The 18,008-nt window shown below is 47.3% G+C and overlaps 1 protein-coding gene across 2 annotated transcripts in view; it reads right to left on the reverse strand.

The window, feature by feature from the left end:
* CLIP4 (CAP-Gly domain containing linker protein family member 4) overlaps positions 1-18,008 on the reverse strand; it is a 243,447-nt gene that overhangs the window by 93,889 nt on the left and 131,550 nt on the right. For both annotated transcript variants that reach the window (XM_069236201.1, XM_069236200.1), the window contains exon 6: positions 2,394-2,512. In XM_069236201.1, the coding sequence (XP_069092302.1) occupies positions 2,394-2,512 (119 nt within the window). The remainder of the gene's footprint in view (positions 1-2,393; positions 2,513-18,008) is intronic.

Raw genomic sequence — 18,008 nt, forward strand, 5'->3', positions numbered from 1 at the left:
GGAGGCACAAGGTCCAGACCCCTTGCGCTTCTGGCCAAGAGCCTCTGGGAATTTTGTCTGTCCCACAACTTTTCCCTTCTAGCCGAATATCTTCCAGGCTCCTTGAATTCCAATGCAGACTGGCACTCGCGCCATCTCACGGATTCCAGCGACTGGAAGCTACACCGCTCAGTTTTTCTCCAAATCAGAAGAAAATGGGGTCCTTTTCAGATAGATCTCTTTGCATCCAGACTCAACACTCAGCTGCCACACTTCTTCAGTTGGCGTCCGGACCCTCTAGCCACCGCTACGGACGCTTTCCTCCAAGATTGGTCCAGGTCCTTCAATTATGCTTTCCCTCCTTTCATTCTAGTCAACAGAGTTTTGAATCAGGTCAGACGTCAAAAGGCGTCTCTTGTTCTGGTAGTTCCTTTCTGGCAATCACAAGTCTGGTTTCCACCCCTCCTCGAGTTAACGGTAGACTTTCCAATCTTACTCCCGATGTTTCCGTCCCTTCTCCTAGATCCTTTCGGGCGTCCCCACAATCTCATTCTCAACAAATCACTAACCCTGGCAGCTTGGAACATTTCCGGTCTTCCCAACAGTCCTTCTCTATTTCGTCAGAAGCTTCGGAGTTCATCAATAACGCATGGGCTCCAGGCACAAGGCGAGCCTACAGATCAGCAAGGTCTCTTTGGTCAGGCTGGTGTGTTGGAAAACGTGTCAATCCCTTTTCAACAGATTTAAATTTAATTATCAATTTTCTAGCTGCCCAGGAAGGTATAGGCAAATCCTATCGGACAATAAACCTTTATAGATCTGCTATATCCATGAACCACGCGAATATTGATGGCAATCCAATCGGTATTCATCCTTTAATATGCCTTCTCCTAAAAGGTGTGAAACTATTGAGACCTCCAACTGCCAAATATTCCCATGTCTGGGATGTTTCTCTTGTCTTGAATTTACTCCTTTCCTGGCCAGACAATTCAAACCTATCTCTTAAAATGCTTTCCGCCAAGCTTACTATGTTACTGTGTTTGATTTCTATCAAAAGGGTGTCGGATGTTAAGTCTTTAGACGCGTCCGCCCGTCAGTTTTTACCCCCAGGTGTTTTGTTCCATATTTCTAAACGCACCAAAACTAATTTACATTCTGTCTTCTATCCTTTCTTTCCCGACAAACCAAAACTGTGCGTAGGTCTTTGTTTAAAGGAACATGAAAAAAGAACTGGTGACCTGAGAACGTCCTCTTCCAATCAATTGTTGATCTCTTTTCGCAAACCTCACAATCCAGTGTCTTCTGCAACTTTGGCTCGTTGGGTTAAATGGATTATGTCCCTGGCAGGGAATGATACCTCCGTTTTCGGAGCCCATTCTTCCAGGGGAGCTATGGCCTCCAAAGCCTTCGCCCTGGGGTCCAGTTTAGAGGACATTCTCAGGTCAGCAGATTGGTCTAACGACAATGTTTTCAAAACTTTTTATTGTAAACCTGTTAGAACTGCCTCTTCTTTGGTTATTGCCAAGCTTTAAACTCGCATAATAGAGCCTCCGGTCTTGACATAAAATGTAGATTTCCCTAGTAATTTATGACCGAAAGTCTTAATTTTATTAAAGACACGGAAGCGAATATTATTCCACTGCAGTACCTTCATTAATATGTACTTTCTGTCTCCCTCCCAGCGACTCCTGCATTGCCTCCAGCTTCCGGATAACGCCGCTGGCTCCATCCTCTCCGTCTTCAAAAAGAAACCTCCGGACTTGTCCTGGCAACTTCCTCGAGATCATCTTCCTTCTTCAACGACCTCTCGGTTCATCGCTGTGGTTCAAGACTTTTGTTCCGTTTCCTTGGCTTTGGCAATTGTTGGTCTTATTTACCCACTGTTTTATGACTAGCTCGCTCAAGAAAAGAGGGCTGCTTGCAGTCAAGGGTATGGTTGATGGCCTCTTCTGATTGGCCTAGCTTAGTTCCTTGTTTTGCTCCCATTGGACAGCCTGTTGCTATTCCTATTGGGAACTGTAGTTCTTGACTGCTGCTATTTAAAAATAAAGTAAGAAAAGAACACATAATATTCGCCTCCGTGTCTTTAATAAAATTAAGACTTTCCGTCATAAATTACTAGGAAAATCTACAGTATCTTCTATAGATATCATGAAAATATGGCACATATTGCGCCCTACGAGGGACAGCCCTGCCCTAAGGGTATCACATCCTGACACCCAACTCAAAACAATTTAACTGTGCTGCAGACAAAGGAATCTAAAGCATCAAAGCATGAGCATTACATGAATGAAGTTGATGGCTTCCATAGACAGTTCGGTAAAATGCCACACAGCATTCCAAAGCACAAGGCCAGCACCTTTGCAATTTTAGTAACAGATTAAATAATAAATAAACCTATCACTAGAACTTACTCTAAAAGCAGGGTTAGCTCCATGTTCCAATAAGCTTTTGACCGCACTTGTGCACAAATTGTTCGCAGCAATGTGTAGAGCTGTTCCAAAATCAAAGTCGCTGCAGGTGGCATCCACATCTGCAATTAAAAATCACCTCTATATCACTGTGAAAAGACAGTCATTTATTTCTGAAACTGCAACAAATTTGACATAAGGGGAGTGGCTCCTTGGGGAAGGGCCGTTCCCCATGGGGGCATAATATTTTAGGCCATTTCTGCCCCAAGGGGGGCAGAAAACACTCAGGCACCAGGGATTGTCGTCTGTGTGTTTTGTTTTGGGGGGCGTGGCCCTTTGGGCAAGGGTCGCTCCCCATCGGGGCACATTACTGTTGACCATTTCTGCCCACCTTGGGGGCAGATCAGCCCACTAGACACCAGGGAAGAATTTTTTTAAACAGAGGGTGGGGGTATGGCCAAAGTTGTTCTGCCCACCGGTGGGCAGATGGGGTAATTACCCCCGATCCACCACTGGGGTACTTTGGAGGGGGCAGAAAGCCTACAAGATGCCAGGGAATAAAAAAGAAATAGAGGGGTGGGGGCTGCCAGCCAGTATTGGCATGGTTATGCCTCCCACCCCAATTGAAGGGGGTAACAGTCTTTCACACCCCTCCCAAACCCCCCCCCCCCCCTGCAAACTAAAGCATCTCATCCCAACAGCAAGCAAGAGGACATTTGATTATTTGGGATTTTCGTTTTACATTTGGGTCAAGAGAACTTTATCTAATTCTCAAAATTGTCCCACTTGGAATGGTGAGGGCTGTGCTTTTTGGACTATGGTATGCTGCCACCAATTTTTTTTTGCCAGACCTAGACACATCTGAAAACTAAACATCTAGGGGAGTCCAGGGTGGTGTACTTCACATGCACCCCACACCATTTTCTTACCCACAATGCCCTGCAAATTTCCAACTTTGCTTGAAATCATGCATTTTCCATACATTTTTGTGATGGAACCTTCGGAATCTGCAGGAATCCACAAAATTCCTACCACCCAGCATTGTCGCATCTATAGCGATAAAAATTCTGCCTCACTTGTCAGCATAAAAACATTTTATTTTTTTATTTTAAGTGCCCTTTTGGGCCCGCCTTGGTTCCCTCTCAATTTCGACATGTTTTTGGCCCTTCCCTGTCACAGGCACTTAGCCCACCTACACAAGTGAGGTATCATTTTTATCAGGAGAAGTGGAATGTTGGGTGGTAGGAAATTTGTGCCAGTGGGTGATCCCACACAGAAATGTGAGGAAAATTTGATTTTTTTGTTTTTTTAGCCAAATTTGAGGTTTGCAGGGCATTCTGGGTAAGAAAACACTGGGGGATCCACGCAAGTCACACTTCCCTGGACTCCTTCAGGTGTCTAGTTTTCAGAAATGTTTGGGTTTGGTAGTTTCCCTATATGGCTGCTGAGCCCAGGACCAAAAACGCAGGTACCCCCTCCACCCCCTCAAAAACAGGTAGTTTTGTATTTGATAATTTTGATGTGTCCACATAGTGTTTTGGGGCATTTCCTGTCGCGGGCACTAGGCCTACCCACACAAGTGAGGTACAATTTTTATCGGGAGACTTGAGGGAACGCTGGGTGGAAGGACATCTGTGGCTCTTCTCAGATTCCAGAACTTTCTGTCACCGAAATGTGAGGAAAAAGTGTTTTTTGGGCAAATTTTGAGGTTTGCAAAGGAGTCTGGGTAACAGAACCTGGTGAGAACCCCACAAGTCTCCCCATCTTGGATTCCCCTAGGAGTCTAGTTTAAAAAAAATGCACAGGTTTGGTAGATTTCCCTAAGTGCAAGCTGAGCTACAGCCCAAAATCCACAGCTAGGCACTTCCCAAAAAACATGTCAGTTTTCAATGTAAAAATGTGAAGTGTTCATGTTGCGTTTTGGGTTGTTTCCTGTTGCGGTCACTAGGCCTACCCACACAAGTGAGGTACCATTTTTAATTGGGAGACTTGGGGGAATGCTGGGTGGAAGGAAGTTTGTGGCTCCTTTCAGATTCCAAAACTTTCCATCACCAAAATGAGAGGGAAAAGTGTGTTTTTTGAGGTTTGCAAAAGATTCTGGGTGCCAGAACCTGGAGGGAGCCCCACAAGTAAACCCATTCTGGATTCCCCTAGGTGTCCAGTTTTCACAAATGTATTGTTTTGCTAGGTTTCCTTAGGTGCCGGCTGAGCTAGAGGCCAAAATCTTCAGTTAGGCACTTTGCAAAAAACAGTTCAGTTTTCATTAGAAAAATGTGATGTGTCCACGTTGTGTTATGGGCATTTCTTGTTGCGGGCACTAGGCCTACCCACACAAGTGAGGTACCATTTTTATCGGGAGACTTGAGGGAACACAGAATAGAAGAACAAGTGTTATTGCCCGTTGTCTTTCTCTACATTGTTTCCTTCCAAATGTAAGACAGTGTGTAAAAAAGACGTCTATTTGAGAAATGCCCTGTAATTCAAATGCTAGTATGGGGACCCTCGAATTCAGAGGTGTGCAAATAACCCACTGCTTCTCAACACCTTATCTTGTGCCCATTTTCAACTCAATTTCAATATTATTTTTTATTTCAGCTGTTACTTTCTGTAGGAAAACCTTGAACAATCTTCACAAATGACACCTCGCTGAATTCAGAATTTTGTCTATTTTTCAGAAATGTTTAGCTGTCCAGGATCCACCATTGGTTTCACACTCATTTCTGTCCCTAACTAGAAGGGGGCTCAAAGCACAAATAAATAGTCACAATGGGGTGTGTCCCAGTAAAATGCTGAAACTGTGTTAAAAAATTGGGTTTTCTGATTCATGTCTGCCTGTTCCTGAAAGCTGGAAAGATGGTGATTTTAGCACCACAAACCCTTTGTTGATGCCATTTGCAGGGAAAAAAACACATGCCTTCTTCAACAGCACTTCCGTCCCATTTGTCCCCCAAGAAACAAATTTTAGCTGTATTTTGGCAAATTTCTTGGTCTCCTCCAGGGGAGCCCACAAACTCTGGGTACCTTTAGAAGCCCTAGGATATTGGAAAAAAAGGACTCAAATTTGGCGTGGATAGCTTATGTGGACAAAAAAGTTATGAGGGCCTAAGTGTGAACTACCACAAATAGCCAAAAAAAGACTTGGCAGAGGAGGGGAAAAGGCCTGGCAGCGAAGGGGTTAAACCAGATTTGTTCACTTTTAAAACTGCTTTGGGAGTCATTTTTACTTAGAATATGTTGGGGCTGGATGGAGCTTATTTTGCAATCATTTATCAGCATTTTTGCACATTTTTCACTTGGTTTTACACCATCTTTGTAGAGGGTTGTGATCCAGCCCTTGAGCTGAAACTCTGAGCATGTGTAAGGGCCACTGATCCTAATAATTAATAGTGCTGATGCACTGCAGGCGGGCCACAGGCACCATCTGCGATAAATCCAGTGAATACCTGCCATATTACATGCACCTCATCTGGATTATGAGAATTAAGAATGGCATTCTAATAGTGAAAAATTTGAGTTATAAAGTAGAGAACTTTCTCTTGAGGCACAGGTACCTCCCTGCTAATTGCGGTTTAAACTTCTGAAGAAGACTTATATGGTAATCCCACAAGACGCTCGAGCAAAGTTGGTACCAGCGCCCATCCTTTTTAGGTGATTAGATTAAGAGAATGACTACTACTTTGGTCTTTGAGGAAAATATTTGGCAAGACTGTAGAGGATGCAGAATTCTGCTGTCAGACTTGCAGATGTTCTGCCTACATTTGACCATATTATGAAAGCTAGGTAAGCCTAATTTTATACGGGTATGCGAGTGCTTCAGCTATTAAGGCTTCCATTTTAAACAAGCAGCCGAGGCAAATTCTTCAATCATCCTCCATTGTTTTGGCAGTGATTCCTTGTTTTAGGTACATTTGTCTTGGAGGAAAATCCCTTATAGCCATGGCATCAAAGCCTAGGTTTCGACAGCCTGCTCGTGTTAGATCCAATCCTGGGCACAGTACGTTCCAGAAGAGATAAAGAAAATGCATCTTTTTATAGAATTTGGGGTAATTAACATGGTCTGGTACAAGTTATTATATTGTTCTTTTAACATTGGCTCAGTAAATGCTTTCTACTAAAGAGCCAAGCTGCTTACCCAGTAAACTCTGCATTGATAAATGCTTTATTCATTCATTATCATACATAAGTTCATACCACAGAACCACTGTTTCTAGCGCAAATAACAGTTTTAAATACCTCAAAAGAATGGAAGGCTTGGTTGGCCTTCCTGGCATTTAAACTACTGACCGCCAGATAACCGATGTCAGTGGCAAATGTAAACTCACTGAGCCATTTTGCCAGCTACGTCATACTAGAATGAATATAGATATAGAGTGAATAATTAAAATTCGAGTTTGAGGTAGCGCTTTAGAAACCCTCAAAAATATATGCGCTATATGTCTTACATACTTAGGTATATGCACGGAGTTGACACATAAATGTGAGGAAAATTGTAATAATGTCTTGGAACTTGCACGAAGCAGTTATCGGTTCTGAATTCTATCTGTTCAAGAAACTTGAGTTTTACTGCTAGGTGCAAGTAGCATGGCTAACCCTGGCGCAGATTGTCAGCATTTTCATGTACATTTCAAGATGTATATAAACCAAACTGTATAGAACACTGGAGGTCATTTTAAGGCTAAACGGGGTTTGCACATAGGCTCGTGTCCCTGAATAGGATTGTGTTTCTGTAAGTTAAGAATTTGGAAGCCATTTAGGTGTATGTTAGACCCGGCATCCTTTGTAGTATTTCCCCCTAACTTTTTGCCTTCAGACTTACTATTGTTGCGGACTTTGTTTTCGCTGGTCTTAGGACTCAGCACACTTTACCACTACTAACCAATGATAAAGTGTTTGTGCTCACAGCTAAAAACACAATACCATTGGCTTATATGCAATTGGCATACTTGGTATACTTACACGTCCCTAGTAAATTCTACTACATGCACTCAAGGACTGTAAATTAAATGCTACTAGTGGGCCTCCAGCACCGATTGTGCCACCCACTTAAGCAGCCCTTAAAACATGTCTCAGCCATGACACTGCTGCCGGTGTGTGCAGTTTTACATTGTCATTTTGTCCTGCCTACTCCTGAACCTTCCCTTTTTATGCATATAAGTCCCCAATAGGGCTGGCCCTGAACAGGCCAGATGGCAGAATGCAGTGTATTTGAAAGGAAGGACACATACTTTTAAGACTTGGATGATCTGGTACAAAAACTCTTAAATTCGTTTTTCACTACTGCAAGGCCTACCTCTCCCATAGGATAAAGGTTTGGTGTTTCTGGAATCAAGTTTTAAAATCCTACCTTATGGTTGCCTTTTTCTTGCCTTAGCCATTTGGTGATAGTTGGGCTTTGTGTATTCCTCCTAGAAAGCCAGACACATTGGGGGCTTAAGTGTGACTGGATGGACCATCACTGGCAGGATGGGAGGGAAGACCTGGGGCCAGCCAATCATACACTTAAACTGGCTGTGCCCTGTCTCCACACCAAGGGCTGCATATCCCCTGTAGTTAGTCTGGGCCAGGGCTGGGAAGGAAGAGCATCTGTGCACTTCAAAGGCATGCCTCTAGAAGCTTCTCCCAACTTCAAATGCACAACTGTTTAGAACTGCTGGACCTTAAACAATACCGCTTCAGTATACTTCTGGACCTGAGGATGCTTTGTTAGGAAGGACTGCTATGCTGCTGAATGGACTACCACTCTACTGGGCAGCTTCTCTGAAGGAACTGCTGCTGTGCTGTGCTCACTTGCTGCCTGCCTTGCTTGGGGAGGAAGAACTGGACCTGCAACTTCATCCTGAACCGAGGACCTCGGAGTTACTCCAAGGGCTAGTTTGCTGGGCTCCTGATCTAAGCCTCAGGGACATAAAAGGCTCCCCAGAAAGCTCCTGGACCCAGGTGCAGCATGTTCCTGACACTCAAGTGATGCCTCTCCGGTCATGGACCCTTGGTGTGGCTCATGGGCTCTTAAATCAAGCTTTCAGACTTTTTGTGACTTCAAATGGGCCTGTTTGCACCAAGACCATGCTGCTCGCACCGAAAATCAGTGTGAGCCGCCACCAGCCTGTCTCTTTGTACAGCAGCATCTCCCGCTCGCGTAAGACCGCCAAATCAAAGCACCAGCCCACCCTTCTGTGATGTCCAGCCTGCTCTTCGAACCACGCCAACAACCTCCCGCGATCCTCTTTGCTCCTTGCGACCCTCTCCAATGCGAATGGGACTCTTGAGACAAAACTGGACAAGGTAAAACTGCAGCAGACCTAATCTAGGACTGTATCGGACCTACATGCCATCGGGGTTTGCCTGAACTTTTGACTTTGACCAGGTCCAACATGACCAGATAGCCACGGTTGGCACTTTAGGCTTTGAGGTGTAATTTTTTCACTTTTCTTAAAAAAATGATTAATTCAGGTTCTACTGATTGGCTTTTTGTTATTTTGGTTGTTTTATTTATTGAATTCAGCTCTATTGTCCTAACCTGCTGTGTGATACGTTTTGTGTGGTTTTCCCTGTGTTACTATTTGAAGTGTTGCACAAATACTTTACACATTGCCTTTAAATTAAGCCTGGCTGCTCTGTTCTAAGCTACCAGGGAGGCTGAGTTAATGTGGTGTTTGCTTCTGCCTTACCATGGCTAGGATTGTGATTGCTCTTTGACCAGGGCTCACACCCCAGTCAATCAGTAACCCAATTTCTCAGTGTAGTTCAGCATGAAAAACTCTTGGAAAGTGATTTTTGACTGTGGAATAAACACAACATCATTGTGGTTGGAAGTCTTAGTTATAATGTACAAAAGTGAACTGAAAACATGTTTAATTGTTTGCGATTGTAAGTACATCACAGGTGTAAGGAAATGCCTCTTTTTGCATGGTCACTCCAATGTATACTTGGGCTGATGCTGCTGGTCTTTCAAACGTGAAAGTGCACTGCGGCCTGCTAATCAGGCCTCAGGGTTGTGACCCGATGCAAAGTATATGTCGAATTGGATACACCCAATTGGCAAGGCCTGACTTACTTATAAGTCCCTAGGATATGGTGTCCAGGGTACAAAAGGCAAAGTGTCCACTTTCGGTTGCAGCAATGTTCGTGCCACCCTTTGACAAGACCCAAAATGGCTCCCAGCTTGCCACTGCAGACTGGAAAGACAGTGTTCCCACTGTCAGTTCGACTTTGCCATTTAAATTAAGGCAAAGCCACCCTACCACTTTACAATATTTGTAAGTCTCCCATAAGGATGGCCTAGAGAGCCCTATTGCAGGAAGCAATATACTGTTAAGTGAGACATACATATTTGGATATGTCTCGACAGCAACACTTCCAAATTATTATTTTGCTGTGGGTAAAATTGGTAGCCCAACTGGCTAACACAGGGTAGTCAGGTGGCATCCCCACACCCTAACTTTTTGACTTGGACTACCAAATTGGGTCATGTGAGGTATCAAATTAATCATGAATTAAATGCGATCTGATGCTCAGGTCACAATTAATGTCACTATTAATGGTTAACCACTTTTAGAAAAGTGACCAGTCTGTGCTCTCCTTGTACAGCGGCCTCACAGAGGTACACACATACAGTGTTCTGACCACCTGTGAAGACATGTAAACGACTCCCAGGCTCGAGGACAAAGGCAGTGTCGTAGCAGCGAGGTGTCACCTTCTCTGCCAGGACGGCCAGTCAAGGTGATTAGCCCGGACGTGTGCTTCTAAAGGGAAGCTGCCTTTTGCCTAGCCACACACCCCTGAGCAGGATGCCTTTTGTCTTTGTAGACAGTATGGAGACAGGGATAGAGGTGGGAAACTCGCCACAAAACCAGTTTTCGCATGGGGGTGTTGTTTCCAGGTAGCCACACCTCTTGGGTGGGCTGCCTTGCTGCTCACGACTGAGGAAGGGTTGTGCAATCTTGAAGGGGGTGAGAATGTGGCATTATAGGATAGCCAGATGCCACACATCACAGGAACTTCGTCACGAGGTAGGAGGGGACCCAGTAGCCCATTGGCTAGTGACCGCAAGGTCCCCTAAGGGCACTTTCCTGGGATCAAAAGGCACCTCTGGCACGATGACCCTCAGTATTCACTGGATCTGGAAAGAGGACGAGAGGAAGACAACCCTGCACCCGTTGGAAGCACACAAAGAGAGGCTGCGATGCCAGAAGGACTGCACCTGCACACTTTTGGATAGTGGAGTTTGGACCCTGTTCTGCATGCCTAGCTTGGGGAAACACTGATCCCCCGACTGGCCCCCAAGAGCAGCACTGGGGATATTAAAGCTGCAGGAGCCCAAGTCACCTCTATGGAAGCCACAGCAGAAGTCTTGCCCTACCAGATGCCAGGAACCCCCAATGACAATTCAGAGACAGCCAAAAGGTGCACCTGTGTCTGCTGAACTCATGAGTGTTGGTTGTGACCGGATTCGTCAACCCAGAGGGACACCAGTTTCCACCAAAGATTTGCATTGTGACCATTGTCCTAAGTATTCTCTCTGACCCCCTGGACCTCTGTACTGCCGGACTTGGTCGCCCGACTCGGGCCGGAGTTGCTGAACTAACTTTTCCAAACCTTTCAAAAGTTTCTAAAGTTTTTGTTGATGAATGCTTGCTTGCGGTTGATGCTAAAGTTATTTATTTCCTCAAAAATCTACATCTCCAGAACCTTCTGGTGGATTTCGATGATCAAGGTCTCTAAAGATGCATACAAATGTAATCTATTTTTCTAACCTACTATCTTGTTTCTTTTGTGTAGTTTGACTTTCTTATTTCGTTGTTTGGTGATGGTAAATGCCACAGCTACCTAGGGATGAGCATAAGGTTGTGTAAATGTATCAGACTGCACCCAAGACGGTATTTGTGAGTGTACTGCATCATAGAGCTACCCAGCCATACCATATGTTACACCACAGTACACCCCAAATCCTCACAACAGGGAAATGTTCTCTGACCTCCATATACAAGGGGTCGGGAATATGACATAATGTGTATTTAGCCATAAAGGATGTGGGATGATAAGGTCATGAGAAGCCCGTTAAATATTAAGGTCATGAAACTCAATCTAGTAGCTATCATGCCAGGATAGTGGCAATGGAGAGCAGTGGTTGCACGTCAAAAAATAGATTAAAAAGGCTTAAAAAATGATTATGTGACTGCCTGATTACATAAGTTGTGATTCTGAGGGGCACATATTTTGAACTTCCTTTTGCCCTAGACTGCTCAGCTCTGGAAAGCTGAAGAATTGGAGCGCTCATGACTAACACTATCAAGATCCTAAGACTAATACTAGGAGCAATGCAAAGAGCTGCAAACGGTATTGTGTGCCAGAGAATTTCTGGACCACTCTGTCGATATGTCTTGTTCCACACACTTAGGAGTTCCCTGTGGACTTGTGGAGTGGAGGAAGCTGCCTCACAGATATCACAGTTAAGACACATAGGGGGCCATTCTGACCTCGGCGGTAAAAGGCGCTTACCGCCGGTCAGAAGACCGCCATAACACCGCCGCGGTCACGGTAAACCACCACGGTCATTCTGACCCGCAACTGGCAAACCGCCAAAAACCCGACAACAACAAAAGTCCACCACACCAACGGCCAGCAAAAAACTGGCGATGACCAAACCTCCACCGTCACGCCAACAGAAATACGCCCATGCTATTCCGACCCACAAATCCCCACAGCGGTCTTTCAACCGCGGTATTCCATTGGCGGTACACACCGCCGCGCTCAAAATACACACACCTTTACAAAACACAGCCACATTGGACAATTCAAAATACACACACCTGAGACACATACATACACCACTCCCACACACCCATTACAATATAAAACACACACCCACATCACCCACAAACCCTTACGACCACAATTGCGACTGAAGGCCAGAGAGAGACAGCACAGAATAGAGTACACCATCACACAGAGGCAAATCACAACATCACCCACACAATATCCACGCACAAAACACCATACACCACCACACTCACCACACTCTACAACACATACACCACCCCACACCACCCCATAGCACCCCAAAGACACCCCAGGTTTTCTGACGCAGAACTCAGGGTCATAGTGGAGGAAATAGTTTGGGTAGAGCCCCAGCTCTTCGGGACACAGGTGCAGCACACCACCATTGCCAGGAAGATGGACGATGGCAAAGAATAGTGGACAAGGTCAACGCTGTGGGACAGCATCCATGAAATCGGGACGATATCAGGAAGCGGTGGAACGACCTTCGGGGGAAGGTGCGTTCCGTGGTATCAAGGCACAACATTGCGGTGCAGAAGACTGGCGGCGGACCCCCACCTACTCCCCCAGAATTTACAGCATGGGAGGAGCAAGTCTTGCACATCCTGCATCCTGAGGGCCTCGCAGGAGTAGCTGGAGGAATGGACTCTGGTAAGTCAAAGCTTCACTGCTTCATTCCCCCCACCCCACCTGCATGCCAAATCATACCCCCACCCCCATCACACCATCTCCTTGCAAATGGCTCACCATCACAACCCACCCATCCCAACACCTAGCCCTGCATGCGTCCACAAAGCATGGACACCCATCACCAAAGCATGCCCACTGCACATACCCATCTCCCCCACAAGCCACTGTCACAACAGCCCCCACAAGGGAATGCCAGCACTGGGGTACACGGCCACCCACCCATTGCACACTATGGCACACACAGAAGCAATAACTATACTCTTATACCCCTGCAGGACCCGAACGCCACCACACCGCCCAGGAGGGTCCAGAAATGTCCATCCCACCCCCAGAAGAGGCCCCCAGTGATGACAGCAGCTCTGTCTCCCTGGACCCAGATGACCAGCCCGGCCCATCGGGGACCTCTGGACAGTCGGTTCCCCTCACACAGCCACAGGCCACAGCAGACCTACCCCCCTCTGGGAACACCAGCACAGCTCCCACCCAGCGGGCCCATGCCTCTGTCTCCAGGACACGTCAATCAGCGGTGTGTCCACCACTACAGGGCACCCAGGTTGACCCACCACCCCAACAACAGCAGGGACCTGGGGGCAGTGGTAGTGGGCACACAGTCCAGGGGACAGAGGCCCAGGGAAACAGGTGAACTGGGAGGGCTGCTGTGCGACAGGGGGGGGGGACAGGCCCAGGGTACCGACTCTCCACGAGGCCCTCTCCTCCATCATGGGGGCATACCACCGCTCCCAGGAGACGATGGCTACGGTACTGGCCAGGTTCCAGGAGATCCAGGTACTGCAGGAGGAACAGTACATGGGGTTCAGGGAAGAACTCCGAGCCATTAGTTCCGCAATGGGGACCATCGTCGTGGCTCTTACCCAGATTGTCACCACATTGCGGGAACATGTGGCACCACAAAGGGCCCCTGCCACTAGCATGGACCAGGAACAGCCTACCACCTCCGCCGGCGCTAGTGGACAGGAGGCCCCCACACAACAACAGGCCACCAGAACCCCACCTCCTGCAGAAGAAGAACCACCCCACAAGCGGTACCTGAGATCTAGGAAGAAGACAGAGTAGGATGCCAAGACCCCCGCCAGCAAAGGATACCCCCTGATGTCATCCCACTGTCCCACATTGTCACCCTGTCCAACCTTGAACTGCCCCTGCTCCATCCTTCCACAGGCATATGGACAATGCACCTGTGAGACTGAAAATCTGTACTCTGCCATGGACATTACTCCACCATCACCCATCACCGTTTTTCAAGCATATCCCTAAATTTAGCACTTAAATAAATTCACTTATTGCACTAAAATTATCTGGAGTCTGCTTGACTTTTGAACAAATGTATTAGACATAACGGTGCCAAAATGTTCAGTTACATTGTGATGACAACATACCACTGTCACACAGCTGTAGTCCATGGGCAAACAAAGCAGAGGTCACGCAGTGGGGCCCACATCTCTGAAAACGGACGGGAAAGTCACAACTCAGTTAATATAAACTGGGGGGAAACTCAGACAGTAGAGAGGCAGGAGACTGTAAGTACATGTAAAATGGTGGTGTTGATTCGTACCTGTGTGTTATTGAAAATACTGTTGTATCACTGTGTCCCTGTTGTCTGTGTCGTCCCCGTCGTCTTCCTCCTCTTCACTCTCCACAGGCTCCACAGCTGCCAAAACACCACCCTCTGGACCATCCTCCTGCAGGAAAGGCACCTGGCGTCGCAAAGCCAGGTTGTGAAGTATAGAGCAGGCCACGATGATCTGGCACACCTTCTTCGGTGAGTACATTAGGGATCCACCTGTCATATGCATGCACCTAAACCTGGCCTTCAGGAGGCCGAAGGTCCGCTCGATCACCCTCCTAGTCCGCCCATGGGCCTCATTGTACCGTTCCTCTGCCCTGGTCCGGGGATTCCTCACTGGGGTCAGTAGCCACGACAGGTTGGGGTAACCAGAGTCACCAATTAGCCACACACGGTGTCTCTGTAGGTGTTCCATCACATAAGGGTGTAGGAAAGTACCATCTTGCCTGGCATGTTACCCCCATTTTTCACTGTATATATGTTGTTTTAGTTGTATGTGTCACTGGGACCCTGGTAACCCAGGGCCCCAGTGCTCATAAGTGTGCCTGTATGTGTTACCTGTGTAGTGACTAACTGTCTCACTGAGGCTCTGCTAATCAGAACCTCAGTGGTTATGCTCTCTCATTTCTTTCCAAATTGTCACTGACAGGCTAGTGACCATTTTTACCAATTTACATTGGCTTACTGGAACACCCTTATAATCCCCTAGTATATGGTACTGAGGTACCCAGGGTATTGGGGTTCCAGGAGATCCCTATGGGCTGCAGCATTTCTTTTGCCACCCATAGGGAGCTCTGACAATTCTTACACAGGCCTGCCACTGCAGCCTGAGTGAAATAACGTCCACGTTATTTCACAGCCATTTTACACTGCACTTAAGTAACTTATAAGTCACCTATATGTCTAACCTTTACCTGGTAAAGGTTAGGTGCAAAGTTACTTAGTGTGAGGGCACCCTGGCACTACCCAAGGTGCCCCCACATTGTTCAGAGCCAATTCACTGAACTTTGTGAGTGCGGGGACACCATTACACGCGTGCACTACATATAGGTCACTACCTATATGTAGCTTCACCATGGTAACTCCGAATATGGCCATGTAACATGTCTATGATCATGGAATTGCCCCCTCTATGCCATCCTGGCATGGTTGGTACAATTCCATGATCCCAGTGGTCTGTAGCACAGACCCTGGTACTGCCAGACTGCCCTTCCTGGGGTTTCTCTGCAGCTGCTGCTGCTGCCAACCCCTCAGACAGGCATCTGCCCTCCTGGGGTCCAGCCAGGCCTGGCCCAGGATGGCAGAACAAAGAACTTCCTCTGAGAGAGGGTGTGACACCCTCTCCCTTTGGAAAATGGTGTGAAGGCAGGGGAGGAGTAGCCTCCCCCAGCCTCTGGAAATGCTTTGTTGGGCACAGAGGTGCCCAATTCTGCATAAGCCAGTCTACACCGGTTCAGGGACCCCTTAGCCCCTGCTCTGGCGCGAAACTGGACAAAGGAAAGGGGAGTGACCACTCCCCTGACCTGCACCTCCCCTGGGAGGTGTCCAGAGCTCCTCCAGTGTGCTCCAGACCTCTGCCATCTTGGAAACAGAGGTGCTGCTGGCACACTGGACTGCTCTGAGTGGCCAGTGCCACCAGGTGACGTCAGAGACTCCTTGTGATAGGCTCCTTCAGGTGTTAGTAGCCTTTCCTCTCTCCTAGGTAGCCAAACCCTCTTTTCTGGCTATTTAGGGTCTCTGTCTCTGGGGAAACTTGAGATAACGAATGCATGAGCTCAGCCGAGTTCCTCTGCATCTCCCTCTTCACCTTCTGATAAGGAATCGACCGCTGACCGCGCTGGAAGCCTGCAAACCTGCAACATAGTAGCAAAGACGACTACTGCAACTCTGTAACGCTGATCCTGCCGCCTTCTCGACTGTTTTCCTGCTTGTGCATGCTGTGGGGGTAGTCTGCCTCCTCTCTGCACCAGAAGCTCCGAAGAAATCTCCCGTGGGTCGACGGAATCTTCCCCCTGCAACCGCAGGCACCAAAAAGCTGCATTACCGGTCCCTTGGGTCTCCTCTCAGCACGACGAACGAGGTCCCTCGAATCCAGCGACGCTGTCCAAGTGACCCCCACAGTCCAGTGACTCTTCAGCCCAAGTTTGGTGGAGGTAAGTCCTTGCCTCACCTCGCTGGGCTGCATTGCTGGGAACCGCGACTTTGCAGCTACTCCGGCCCCTGTGCACTTCCGGCGGAAATCCTTCGTGCACAGCCAAGCCTGGGTCCACGGCACTCTAACCTGCATTGCACGACTTTCTAAGTTGGTCTCCGGCGACGTGGGACTCCTTTGTGCAACTTCGGCGAGCACCGTTTCACGCATCCTCGTAGTGCCTGTTTCTGGCACTTCTCCGGGTGCTACCTGCTTCAGTGAGGGCTCTTTGTCTTGCTCGACGTCCCCTCTCTCTGCAGGTCCAATCTGCGACCTCCTGGTCCCTCCTGGGCCCCAGCAGCGTCCAAAAACGCCAAACGCACGATTTGCGTGTAGCAAGGCTTGTTGGCGTCTTTCCGGCGGGAAAACACTTCTGCACGACTCTCCAAGGCGAGAGGGATGCGTCCACCAAAGGGGAAGTCTCTAGCCCTTTTCGTTCCTGCAGAAACCTCCGCTTCTTCTGTCCAGTCGAAGCTTCTTTGCACCCGCAGCTGGCATTTCCTGGGCATCTGCCCATCTACGACTTGCTTGTGACTTTTGGACTTGGTCCCCTTGTTCCACAGGTACCCTAGATTGGAAATCCACAGTTGTTGCATTGCTGGTTTGTGTCTTTCCTGCATTATTCCTCTAACACGACTCTTTTGTCCTTAGGGGAACTTTAGTGCACTTTGCACTCACTTTTCAGGGTCTTGGGGAGGGTTATTTTGCTAACTCTCACTATTTTCTAATAGTCCCAGCGACCCTCTACAAGGTCACATAGGTTTGGGGTCCATTCGTGGTTCGCATTCCACTTCTGGAGTATATGGTTTGTGTTGCCCCTATCCCTATGTTTCCCCATTGCATCCTATTGTAACTATACATTGTTTGCACTGTTTTCTAAGACTATACTGCATATTTTTGCTATTGTGTATATATATCTTGTGTATATTTCCTATCCTCTCACTGAGGGTACACTCTAAGATACTTTGGCATATTGTCATAAAAATAAAGTACCTTTATTTTTAGTATAACTGTGTATTGTGTTTTCTTATGATATTGTGCATATGACACTAAGTGGTACTGTAGTAGCTTCACACGTCTCCTAGTTCAGCCTAAGCTGCTCTGCTAAGCTACCATTATCTATCAGCCTAAGCTGCTAGACACCCTATACACTAATAAGGGATAACTGGGCCTGGTGCAAGGTGCAAGTACCCCTTGGTACTCACTACAAGCCAGTCCAGCCTCCTACAAAGGGATGCTGCTATTTCGCATGATGTACGCGTCATGCACTGACCCAGGGAACTTGGCATTTACATGGGAGATGTACTGGTCAGCCAAACAGACCACCTGGACATTCATAGAATGATAACTTTTTCTGTTCCTGTACACCTGTTCA

This window comes from Pleurodeles waltl, chromosome 5, assembly GCF_031143425.1.
Source record: "Pleurodeles waltl isolate 20211129_DDA chromosome 5, aPleWal1.hap1.20221129, whole genome shotgun sequence".
NCBI lineage: Eukaryota > Metazoa > Chordata > Amphibia > Caudata > Salamandridae > Pleurodeles > Pleurodeles waltl.